The following is a 13,085-nucleotide window of genomic DNA, read 5'->3' on the forward strand; positions in this document are numbered from 1 at the left end:
ACTCATGAACATAAAACAATAATTACAGGGATATGATGAAGTTAAGCCAATAATTTGAAAACCTAGTGAAATAAACAAATCCTTTAAACAACACAATGTACAAAAATCTCCTCCTAAAAAAGATAACATGGGCTGGGCACAGGTGGCTCACGCTGTAATCCCAGCCACTTTGGGAGCCGAGGCGGGTGGATCACCTGAGTCAGGGAGTTCGAGACCAGCCTGACCAACAGGAAAAACCCCCATCTTTACTAAAAATACAAAATTCTAGCCGGGCACAGTGGGCCATGCCTGTAATCCCAGCTACCCTCGGCGAGCCTGAGGCAGGAACAATCGTTTGAACCCTGGGAGGGCAGAGGTGCAGTGAGCGAGATTGTGCCATTGCCACTCCAGGCCTGGGCAACAAGAGCGAAACTCTGCCTCAAAATAAAAAAAAAAGTAAAAGAAAAAGAAAAATATGGAATAATCCTATAATAAAGAAATAAATTAAATCCAACTTAAAAAACTTTCCCAAGACTAAATGGCTTCACCCTGTGAATGCCATCCCACACATCATAAGGATGCAAATTTTATTTTATTTTATTTTATTTTATTTTATTTTATTTTATTTGAGACAGAGTTTGCTCTTCTCGCCCAGGCTGGAGTGCAATGGCATGATCTCACATCACTGCAACATCTGCCTCCCGGAAGAACACCAATTTTAAACAAACTCTTTCAAAAGCTGAAAAAAGAGCGAACACTGCCAAATTCATGTTATGAGGCCAGAAAAACCTTGATACTAAAATCAGACAAGAAAGGATGGGGATATTCCAAGAAAGGATGGGGAACAACTGGAAGTCTCATACCTGCTCCATTTGCCCCAGGCAGCTTTTCTGAGCCTTGGATGACCACTTCACAATTCTTATACCCCAGGTAAGTTTTATATCCCAGGGCCACATGACTCACTGGACTAATGTATTAAAGGACATCCTGTTTCTGAACGGGACTAGAACAGAATCCAGACAGCTTTATACCTGCTGGAGGGTGTGTTCATTGGTACCACCACTTTGGGAAGCTGGTTCAAATTATCATCTGAAGTTGAAGTGACTTTATGAACCATCAGTTCCACCTCCAGGCACATACCAATCAAAATGTGTTCCCCTTTTTTTTTTTTCCTCCCTGACACCGCCGAGGTCGCATGCATGAGGCCTCTCCGCCGCCGCCGCAGACGCGGCCCCGATGCTTACGTGGCCTCCTACCTGCTGGCTGCCCTCGGGGGTAACTCCTCCCCCAGCACCAAGGACATCAAGAAGATCTTGGACAGCGTGGGCATCGAGGCGGACGACGACTGGCTCAACAAGGTTATGAGTGAGCTGAATGGAAAAAACATTGAAGATGTCATTGCCCAGGGTATTGGCAAGCTTGCCAGTGTACCTGCTGGTGGGGCTGTGGCCGTCTCCGCTGCCCCAGGCTCTGCAGCGTCTGCTGCTGGCTCCGCGCCTGCTGCAGCAGAGGAGAAGAAATATGAGAAGAAGGAGGAGTCTGAAGAGTCAGACGATGACATGGGATTTGGCCTCTTTGATTAAATTCCTGCTTCCCTGCAAATAAAGCCTTTTTACACATTTAAAAAAAAAAATGTGTTCCCATGTGCACCATGTGACAAGTATGCTCATTGCAATATTTATTCATAATAGCCACAAACTAGAAACAACCCAAATGTCGTGGTGGCTCACACCTGTAACCCCAGCACTTTGGGAGGCCGAAGTGGGCGGATGACTTGAGACCAGGAGCTCGAGACCAGCCTGGCCAACATGGGGAAACCCCGTCTCTACTCAAAATACAAAAAAAATTAGCCGGGCCTGGTGGCAGGTGTCTGTAATCCCTGCTACTCGGGAGACTGAGGCAGGAGAATCACATGAAACCAGGAAGCAGAGGTTGCAGTGAGCCAAGATCACACCATTGCAATCCTTGGCAACAAGAGTGAAACTCCGTCTCAAAAAAATAAATAAATAAATAAAAATTAAAATTAAAAAAAGGATCAGATAAGAAAAATGTATTATATAAAAATGCATGAGCTACTACCGCACACAACAACATAATGCATCTCATGAATATAATGCTTCACGAAAGAAGCCAAGCTTCAAAGAACACATTCTGTGAGATTCCAAATATGGAAAGTTCACGATAGGCAAATTAAAAATGATAGTGTTAGAAGTCAAGTCCTTTTGGAAAGTGGGAGGAACTTACGTTTCATGAAAGGGGCTTTGGTAGTGCTGGCCATGTCTCATTTCTTTACCTGCCTCATGGTACAAAGCTGTTTACTCTGCTAATTCATCATACATTTATATTTTGAGTAATTATCTCTGTGAAACAAGTTCACTGTGCACTTAGTTACCAACTTATCTGAGTCCAGTGAGACAAAACACCCACATATGCAACAAGCTACCTGAAGAGGATCTATTACTTACAGATAGACACCAAGGGATAACAGAAGCCTAGGGTTCATTGTGAGCTGGTCACCTAAGGCTCAGGAAAGCAGCCTGGGGCAGAAGGCGTCTCAACTGTGCATGCCCCACTTGCACTGCAACTGAGGGCCCCCAAGAAGCAGCCTACCCTGGGCTTTATACCCCGGAGATACATGATTCACCGGACTAAAGTGTTGAAGGACATCCTGCTTCTTTCTTTCTTTTCTTTTTTTTTTTTCTCTTGAGACAGAGTCTCGTTCTGTCGCCAAGACTGGAGTGCAGTGGCATGATTTCAGCTCACTGTAACCTCCGCCTCCCAGGTTCAAGCGATTTCCCTGCCTGGCCTCCCGAGTAGCTGGGATTACAGGTGTCCACCACCACGCCAGGCTAATTTTTTGTATTGTAGTAGAGGCAGGGTTTCACCACGTTGGCCAGGCTGGTCTTGAACTCCTGACCTCAGGTCATCCACCCACCTCCGCCTCCCAAAGTGCTGGGATTACAGGCATGAGCCACCAAGCCCAGCCAGGACTGGCTGAGCACAGGACTGGCTGATGGGAACTGGAACAGAGCACAGGCAGTTGTAGCCAATCCCTACTTATCACAGGATGTTGCATTCCCAGCACATTCAAGTTATTTTGAGAACTATAAGCCACAAAGGGGGAAGAGCTGGGTTGGTCCAAGGCCACCAGGAGAACTGTCCTGCACTCTGTATGCTATGTTTCAGTACAAAAAGTTGAAGAAAGGCCAGGTGCAGTGGCTCATGCCTGTAATCCTAACACTTTGGGATGTCAAGTCAGGAGGACTGCTTGAGCCCAGAAGTTAGATACTAGCCTGGCCAACATAGTGAGACCTTGACTCTACAAATAATTTTAAAAATTAGCTAGGTGTGGTGGTGCATGCCTGTGGTCCCAGCTACTCAGGAGGCAGAGGAGGGAGGATGGCTTGAGCCCAGAAGATGGAGGCTGCAGTGAGCCATGATCACACCACTGCACTCCAGACTGGGCGACAGAGCAAGAGCCCGTCAAAAAAAAAAAAAAAAATGTTGAAGTAAAAAGGAGAAAGAATTATAGACCAAAGAGACTTAGGATATAGCAGTGGTTCCTAATCAAATCTCTCTTTGACGATTCAGGCTGGGCGCGGTGACTCACGCCTATAATCCCATCATTTTGGGAGGCAGAGGCGGGCGGACCACTTGAGGTCAGGAGTTCGAGACCAGCCTGACCATTATGGTGAAACCCCATCCTCACCAAAATCCAAAAAAATAAAATAAAAGCCAGGCATAGTGCTGCGTGCCTGTAATCCCAGCTGCTCCTGAGGCTGAGGCAGGAGAATCACTTGAACTCAGGAAGCGGAGGTTGCAGTGAACTGAGATCAGGCCACTGCACTCCAACTTGGGTGATAGAGTGAGACTCCATCTCAAAAAAACAAAAAAAAAAAAATCTCTCTTTGATGATTCAGAAGGTAATCTTCATGCCTCACAGGCATTGCTAAGCTTTATTATTGAATCCTGGCAGTGTGAAAATTTGATGGTGGAGAATATATTGTAACATAATAACTGTGCAAGGACATAAAATGGCAAGTTTAAGGAAATAGACATGCGGACAAATTGTCCAAAAGGTTATTCCTGAAATATGGCATACCCCGTGAAATTGATTAATCTGGATACGTTCACTGTCCCAGAACCTCTTGAATAAAAGGAAGGCTGGGTACACTTGATCCACATGCTTTGTTTTGTAAACATCTTCCTTGTGCAAAAGTATTTGTATGATTGTTCACTAGGGGTGGAAAAAAACCTTTCAGAGATTAAATAACACTGATCACAGTGGGGACCATGTAGGTAGTAAGTTAATGGAGCTTTCACCGAAGTCTGTCTTGCAGTAGCCCAGGAAATCTGAACCCCTGCAGGGTTAGTTCCCCAGTTCCTGCATGAAGAGCAAAGGCAGATATCCTTGGCAACAGTTAAGCTCATCTCTTTGGCCCCCTGACTTGTGAAATGAAAGCCATTACGGTAGGAAAAGTCACAAGGTAGGCCCTGATGGAATTAGAGGCAGGAGTTGCTGCCTACATTGAAGAACACGGGGGAAAGGCCAATTCAAACCAGTTCTAGGGGTGGCCCTGGGCATCCATGGCTTTTTTTTTTTGCTTTTATCGCCCAAGCTGGAGTGCAATGGCATGATCTCAGCTCACTGCAACCTCCACCTCCTGGGTTCAAGTGATTCTCCTGCATCAGCCTCCAGAGTAGCTGGGATTACAGGCATGCACACCACACCCAGTTAATTTTTATTTATTTTATTTATTTATTTATTTTTGAGATGGAGTTTCGCTCTTATTGCCCAGGCTGGAGTGCAATGGCCCAGCCTCGGCTCACTGCAACCTCCGCCCCATAGGTTCAAGCGATTATCCTGCCTCAGCCTCCTGAGTAGCTGGGATTACAGGCTCCCACCACCACACTCAGCTAATTTTTTGCATTTTTTTAGTAGAGATGGGGTTTCACCATGTTGGCCAGGCTGGCTGGTCTTGAACTCCAGACCTCAGGATATTCACTCACCTGAGCCTCCCAGAGTGCTGGGACTACAGGTGTGAGCCACTGCACCTGGCCTAATGTTTGTATTTTTAGTAGAGACAGGGTTTCACCATGTTGGCCAGGCTGGTCTCGAACTCCTGACCTCAGGTGGTTTGCCCACCTCAGTCTCCCAAAGTGCTGGGATTACAGACGTGAGCCACCGCGCCTGGTCACCCATGGCTTTTAAAGCTTCCAGGTGATCCAATGTGCAGTCAAGGGCAGGAACCATAACTCTAAGTTAAGCCAGGAACACTGAGTTGTTGGTTTTTTAAATCTCCCCAAATGATCCTAATGCCATGGTGAGGAACCAGTGGTGTAAACAGCACATCTCAGACTTTATTGTGCAATCAAATCACCTAGAGCTCGTGTTGGAAAAACTCAGGTTCTGATTGAGGTAGGAGGTGGGACTTGACTCCAGAGATGGGGCTAGGACACCACACCAAATTGAGAACTAGCTGAAACAGGAAGAGACAAAAGCATCCCTCTATAAGACATGTCCATCAGTGTGCCATGTCAGTTTACCATTGCCATGGCAACACCTGAAAGTTACCACCCCTTTCCATGGCAACCACCCAACGATCCAGAAGTTACCACCTTTTTCCTAAAAATGTCTGCAAAATTCACCCCTTAATTTGCATGTAATTAAAAGTAGGTATAAATATGACTGCAGAACTGCCTCTGAGCTGTTCCTCTAGGCACACTGCCTGTGGGGTAGCCCTGCCCCTCAAGGAACTGTGCCTCTGCTGCTGCTGTGCACTGCCACTTCAGTAAAAGTCGCTAACACCACCAGCTCACCCTTAAATTCTTCCCTGGGCAAAGCCAAAAACTCATAATGCAGGGCAGCTAAGCCCCAGTTTAGGGGCTCACCTGTCCTGCTTTATGATCCAGTAGGTCTGAGGATGGAGCCTGGCATTCTGATGCTCTGAAAAGCTCCCAGGTGAGGCCAATGCTGCTAATCCACTGAACACACTTAGAAGGGCAAGGCTCTAGACAGGCAAAATAAATGGAAGGCCACCGCAGCACTGGAACACTCACAGGCTGTGGGGAAGCCCTAACACCTGCCTGCAAAATAACTTAAAGATGGGCAAACTCTCCCTGGGAGGTGAGCTCTAGAAATGTATGACAAGGGGCATGAAGGAGAGAGATGTAAGGAGATTATTAACCCCTGCTGTCTGAAAAGCATGAGGCACAGCTGAGCCTCACTATTAGTGAGGTATTATAGTTAGCACAGATCAAGCCAAATGTGCACACAAATCACCTGGAGATCTTGTTAAAATGCAGATTCTGATTCAGGTCAGAAGAGGAGCCTGATGTTCTGCATGTCTACTGAGTTCCCGGGAGATGCTGATGCTGTTAATCAGGGGACCACACTTGGAAAAACAACAGTGTAGACAAAAAGCAAGGAGGACCGGAGTGGAGGACGGAAAGTCAACTTAACCCAGCTGGGAATGGACAGGGCCTGACAACCAGCCCTGGAATAGCCCAGGGCCTCTGCTCACTGAGCCTTGGCCACTGGGACTTGTGCTGGCTGCCCTGATATCTGTGGTGGCCCCAAGAACCTCCAAAGATGCTTTGATAGAAATGAGGGCTGCAGAACCCCCAGACACTAGCTGTGGTGATATTAACTAGAAGGAGGCTCAGGTGAATTCTCTCAGGGAGAAGAGAACTAAGATGCATAATGACTCAGTGTCAATACTCTTGGAGGAGAACCAGAGATAAATGTACACTTCCTGCTAGTGTGGAATGTGGGAGCTTGGAGCCATTATACCTTGAACTCCCAAAGCTAAACCACTCCTAATCTGTGACCCGTCCGTTCTTCTCCTAGGTATAGAGCCAATAGAAATGCATACATAAATAGGCCAGGCGCGGTGGCTCACGCCTGTAATCCCAGCACTTTGAGAGGCCGAGGCAGGCAGATCACTTGAGGTCAGGAGTTCAAGACCTGCCTGGCCATCGTGGTAAAACCTAGGTCTCTACTAAAAATACAAAAATCAGCTGGGCATGGTGGTGGGCACCCATAATCCCAGTTACTCGGGAGGCTGTGGCAGGAGAATCGCTTGAACCCAGGAGGCATAGGTTGCAGTGAGCCAAGATTGCACCACTGTACTCCGGCCTGGGCGACAGAGCAAGACTCCATCTCAAAAAAGAAAAGAAAAAAAAATGCACATATATACACACATATATGTATAGTCACCAGAAGACTAATACTAGAATGTTGGTAGCTGCACTGTTCTTTGTTCTGTTTTGTTTCTTTTAGATGGAGTCTCCCTCTGTCACCCAGCCTGGAGTGCAGTGGCATGATCTCTGCTCACTGCAATCTCCGCCTCCAGGGTTCAAGCAATTATTCTGCCTCAGCCTCCTAAGTAGCTGGGACTACAGGCACACGCCACCACACCCAGCTAATTTTTGTATTTTTAGTAGAGACGGGGTTTCACCATATTGCCCAGGCTGGTCTTGAACTCCTGACCTTGTGATAGGCCTGCCTCAGCCTCCCAAAGTGCTGGTAGTACAGGCATGAGCCACTGCGCCTGGCTAGCTACACTGCTTTTAATAGCCAGAAACTTGAAACAATTCCAATGTCCATCACCAGGAGAAAGGATACACAAATCATGGCATATCACACAATGGAATACGATCCTGCAGTAAGAATGAACTAATGCTTGCTACACGAAACAACATGGATGGATCTCACAGACACAAGCTAAAGAAACCAAATAAAGAAACCAAGTGAGACAAAGAAACCAAATGGGGCATGTTTACATGAAGTACAAAAATGAGCACAGGTTAAACTAAAGCGTTAGAAGTCAAGATAATGGTAGCTTGTGACTGGAAGAACAAAGGGATACTTCTGTTTCCTGATCTGGGTGCCAGTTACATAGGTAGGTTCAAAATTTATAAAGCTGTACACACGTGATCCGTGTATTTTTATTTTTTTATATATTTATTTATTTTTGACACGGAATGGCACAATCTCGGCTCACTGCAACCTCTGCCTCTCGGATTCAAGCCATTCTCCTGCCTCAGCCTCCCAAGTAGCTGGGATTACAGGCATGCGCCACCATGCCTGGCTAATTATTTTTCTATTTAGTAGAGATGGGGTTTTACCATGTTGGTCAGGCCGTTCTCGAACTCCTGACCTCAGGTGATCCACCCACCTCCGCCTCCCAAAGTCCTGGGATTACAGGCGTGAGCCACCGCAACCAGCCTCGTGATCCGTGTATTATTGTACACAATTATACTTCCAATAAATATGTTTATTATTTTTTTAAATGAGACCTTATTTTGTCCCCATTAGGAAGCCAGATTTAACAGGACACATAAGATATATCCACACCTATGACATTCCTCACACCCACATTACTTAATCCACACACACAACTATTACAAATACAACCCGTAAGTCCAGCTTCCCTTAGGGAACAAACTAAGGACACATTTCTTATTTATTTACTAAACTTATTTCTCTAAGCATAATGAAGCTCTTTTTTTAGCATATAGCCTGGCATACAAATCGAAATCATTTGAAGTCTGATAGATGAACAAAAGAATGAGTGAACAATTGAACAAAAGTAAATATCTCATCTCATCTTGGGGGCCACTGAGCCCCTCTTAATTTTTTCTTTTTTTTTTTTTTTTTTTTTTTTTTTTTTTTTTTTTTTTTTGACTGGTAGGCTGGAGTGCATTGGCACGATCTTGGCTCACTGCAAGCTCCCCCTCCTGGGTTCACGCGCCATTCTCCTGCCTCAGCCTCCCGAGTAGCTGGGACTACAGGCACGAGCCACCACGCCTGGCTAATTTTTTGTACTTTTAGTAGAGACAAGGTTTCACCGTGTTAGCCAGGATGGTCTCGATGTCCTGACCTTGTGATCCACCCACCTCGGCCTCCCTAAGTGCTGGGATTACAGGCGAGCCACCGCGCCCGGCCAACAAGCCTTCTTTATAATGTTAAGAATGAAAAATAAATGATACTGTAGAATATTATAATCTTATTTTATTCACTTATTCAACATTAATTAAAGGCACTCCCATGATTTTATGTTGTTTGTTTAAATTCAGAAAAGCTCACGGAGAATCCAGGACACACATGTTTCCGGTGCAGCAAGAGGGCTGTGTCCCCCTCTGGGCAGCAGATGGCGCCAGAGGATGTGGCTCAGCCTTTGAGGTTGTCTTTGCTTCCAGAGATCCTGGAGGCTGGGGTACCCCCTACCCCTCCCAGCCACAGTGAGAAGGGGAGCCAGTCCAGCCCTTCCTGTGTCTCCATCTGCAGCCTGAAGAGCCTCACCAACAACTGCTAGTGCAGGATAGTAAGTATGCAGCCAGAGTAAGTGTACAAAATGCTGCTGTGCAGCTTGACTGAAGGAGAGGCCCAGGAAGGTGGTTCCAGAGGAAGATGGCTGATGGGAAAGACGTGAGCATACTGAAATGTGGGTGGAAAGGATGAAGTAGAGAGATAGGGGACGGAAAGGACGAGGCAACGTCCCTGCACTTGAGGCATGGGAAGCACAGGTAGAGGGTCAGCCTAGGAGAGGCAGAAGCCTCACCTGCCACTGTCTGCAGGGAAGCTCCGAAGGATAGGCATGAAGGCTGGTGAGCTTGTCGATGGGGGAGGAAGTTGCCTCCAGGTGGCTTCTATTTTGTCTATGAAGCAAGAGACCAAGTTGCCTATTGACAAATGATGGTGGAGAGGGGTGTCCTCCGGATTTCCACCATTTATCTTGCTTATTCCTTCAATCCCTTGCTTATTCCTTCTGCAGATATTTATTGATAACCTATTATGCTAGGCACTATTTTGGACTCACTGGACATGCAGAAGTGAACATAGAACTTACATTCAGGGGTTGAGGGAAAACAGATAAGTAAACACATAAACATCAAAACCAAAAACATCGGGGAAAGAGAAGGACTATGAAGAAACAGGCAGGATGAGAGAGCAGAGAGTGCGGGAGGCTGTGGAAACAAGGTGCTCAAGGAGGTCTTTTGATCAGGAAGTCTTCCCAAAGAAGTGACATCTGAGTAGACATCAGAAGGCAGCAGCGAAGAGCCTTGCGAATATCTGGGGGACGGAGAGCATTTCAGTTAAAGAGGACAGCCAGGGTAAAGGGAAGGAGAGGGTGGCGAGGAGGTGCGACCCAGGGAGACAGATCACATAGGATGTTGGAAATCACCTTTGATCTTTAGCATGACTGTTGTTACTAAGAACCAGGGAAGTGGCGTGGCTGGATTCATATTTTGAAAGGATCACGCTGCTGCTGTGCAGAGGACAGGCTAAAAGGGGCAGACGTGGCAAAAGGGACCCACTTGGGAGGCTGTTGCAGCCAAACACAGCAAAGATGTGAGGAGCAGTGAAGGAGGCTCAAAGTCATCACATTCAGGATGTGTTTTGCAGGGAGAGCCAACAGGATTTGCTGATGGCAAATCTGATGATCAGATGTGGAATGTGAAACGAAAAGAGGAGTTGATGATGACTCAGGTGTTTGCTCTGGACCAAATGGTGGTACCACTTACTCAAATGTGGAAGATCAAAGGTAGATTAGATTTGGGAAGAAGCAGAACTTCTGCTTTAAATATTGTTAAGTCCCTGGAAAGATTCTGCAGGCAGTACTGTTATTTGCTTTGCTTTGCCCAGCAGGTGTGGCTCTGTTTTTTTCCAGCAGCACCTGTTGGTGGCCCAGCCCTAGCTGTAGACTGATCCCTGATTGGAATTATGTCAACTGGCTTTAACAAAATGGGGGTAAGAGAGTTGAGGGTATTAGAAGGAGACCCAGTGAAATGATAGACCAAATGTAAAACTCCAGTCCTGGAACCAATTTTAATTAGTCTGAACTGATCACAAGTGACAGAAGCCTAACCCAAACTAATTTAAGCAAAAGAGGAGGAACCAATGACTCAAGTAGCAGAAAGCACATCCAAGTAGCTCACAAATGAGAAGAAAGAGCTTCAAGACACAATGAAGTGGCCACATGACCTCGAACTGGGGCTGAAAGACAACTGTGTGAGCCCATGTGCCCCATGCATGGGAGTGGGATGGTGGCAGTCTAAGACAAAAGGGAGTGGCTGGGACTGCAGTGAAATGGAGAGGGAATACCCAATCCAACAGATCAAAATTGCACAAACACTGAGTTTGCAGAAATAAAATATGCCTGACACTCCCTGAGAGAGATCTAGGCTTTGAACATTCTGGCAAAATCAGTGTTAAACAACCACCGCTAGAATCATGGGAAGTGAGAAGACTTTTGTACCTATCAGTCTCAAGCTGAACAGTATGAAACTGGGCAGGGCAGTGAATGACCCCCTTTTTTAAATACTAAATACATAACACAAGATTAGATGTCCTGAATACCACCTTGGTAGAGCAACAACTCTTCCTGCATGTTGATGGCTTGATTATCCTACACAAATAAGGAGTCTCAACAAACAGCCCAGCCAGTCATTATAAAGAGTACAGCCTTCGTAACTCTACCATTAAGTTTGGCAGACCACTAATTAGACAGGCAATTCTCAAGAACTGACCCAGCAGCCTAACTCACTCTGCACCTTGGGGTTACCCTTGAGCTCACCCCAACAGGACCTAGTAAGTGCAGGTGACTCCAACTAGAGGTGCTTCACTCCTACATTTTTTGCAGGAGGGGCATACACTCCAGGCAGCTCCCAAGAAATAGGACATAACATGTTACTCACCTGTCACACAGCAGCAAAGGCAGCAAGAGACAGTGCCTGCCAAATACCCCAGGCCCTTGGAGGAAACAGTTCTGAGGTTTGCAGAAAGGCACAACTAAACACCTTGACCCTGAAGTCCCTGATGCCCATAGCATGAGAAACCATGCAACCAATTCTCCATAGAACCTGGTGCCGGAAAGAACTTTCCTCTCCTGTGAACTTCTGTCAGGCAATGGGAATTTTATAGGAACCATTGACATGGGTGTTGGCCTGAGCATGCCACATTTGCCACTCCTAATAGAGCCCCTTGGGTTTCAATCTATGCCAAGTCTATTTTGAAACTTCATCACAGCATGAAACATATCCTGTGTTCCTTGTATGTCATATCTCCTCACTTCTGAATGGCTCTTGCTCTTCCTTGCTCATCTGTCTTGAGTTTGGTTTTTGGAACTGTCAATCATAAATGGTACCCACATTATGCAATTAATGATGTGGAGGCAGCACACTGGAGGAGATGCCCCCTCTGGCACCTGTCCCTGCCTGTGTGTCCGAAGGCTCCCCATCGGCTTCCTCCCAGGGTTGCTCCCTTCCCCATGAGGTCATGTCCTCTCCAAGCTGAGTGGCCTTGCGTGGCCGCCCCAAGGTCCTTCTGAGAACCTCCATTTCCTCTGCTGTGGAACAATCCCAACCCCCCTTTCGTGGTTGCAGATGCAGAGAAGATAAGGGGATACAGGCAATGGCACTGGTAAACAGTGACATCCTATATGAATTTAAGGTCACTCCTTATCACCAGGCAGCCAGTGGGGCCTAAGAGGGCCCTCCTCCCTTTATCTGCTCTCAGATGTGTCATCTCTGCTGCAAGGAGGAAATTAGCTGGGCCAACACAACCATGTTTTGGAATGGGAGAATGAAAGGAGGGCATTCTCAGACTCTTGAAACTTTCTTCCATGTATAACTTGATGCATTTTTACCAATGTGCATGCCCATGCAACCACCACCCACATCAAGATGTGGAACACTTCCGTAACCCCAAGAAATGCCCCCATCCCACTCCTGCCCAGCCACCATTCCCAGTCCCTCATCTCCAACACAGTAGATTAGTTTTGCAAGTTCTTGAACGTCACATAAAAGAAATCATGCAGTACAAAGCCTTTTGTCTGGCTTCTTTAACTCAACATAATGTTTCGGGGGTTGTTGTTGTTGTTGTTGTTGGAGATGGAATCTTGCTATGTTGCTCAGGCTGGAGTGCAGTGGCATGATCACAGCTCACTGCAGCCTCAACTTTCTGGACTCAAGCAATCCTCCCGCCTCAGCCTCCCCAGTAGCTGAGACTATAGGCATGCACCACCATGCCCAGCTAATTTCTGTTTTTTTGTGGAGACAGGGTTTCGCCATGTTGCCCAGCTGGTCTTGAACTCCTGGGC

The 13,085-nt window shown here is 46.6% G+C and overlaps 1 protein-coding gene and 1 pseudogene across 2 annotated transcripts; one reads left to right on the forward strand and one right to left on the reverse strand.

The window, feature by feature from the left end:
* The first annotated feature begins 1,144 nt into the window (after positions 1 to 1,144).
* LOC108533435 (60S acidic ribosomal protein P2 pseudogene) lies at positions 1,145 to 1,599 on the forward strand (annotated as a pseudogene). Its single transcript, XR_001886734.1, has one exon. The product of XR_001886734.1 is annotated as a 60S acidic ribosomal protein P2 pseudogene (transcript).
* Positions 1,600 to 8,970: 7,371 nt separating this feature from the next.
* LOC108533440 (uncharacterized) lies at positions 8,971 to 11,834 on the reverse strand. The gene is made up of 3 exons (XM_017878111.1): positions 11,683 to 11,834; positions 9,546 to 9,642; positions 8,971 to 9,398 (listed from the first exon to the last, which is right to left on the reverse strand). The coding sequence occupies exons 1-3, from the start codon at positions 11,814 to 11,816 to the stop codon at positions 9,057 to 9,059; spliced, it is 573 nt and encodes a 190-aa protein (XP_017733600.1). The 5' UTR covers positions 11,817 to 11,834; the 3' UTR covers positions 8,971 to 9,056.
* Between the last annotated feature and the right edge of the window lie 1,251 nt (positions 11,835 to 13,085).

The sequence above is a fragment of the Rhinopithecus bieti genome, unplaced genomic scaffold, assembly GCF_001698545.2.
Source record: "Rhinopithecus bieti isolate Rb0 unplaced genomic scaffold, ASM169854v2 scaffold_65, whole genome shotgun sequence".
NCBI lineage: Eukaryota > Metazoa > Chordata > Mammalia > Primates > Cercopithecidae > Rhinopithecus > Rhinopithecus bieti.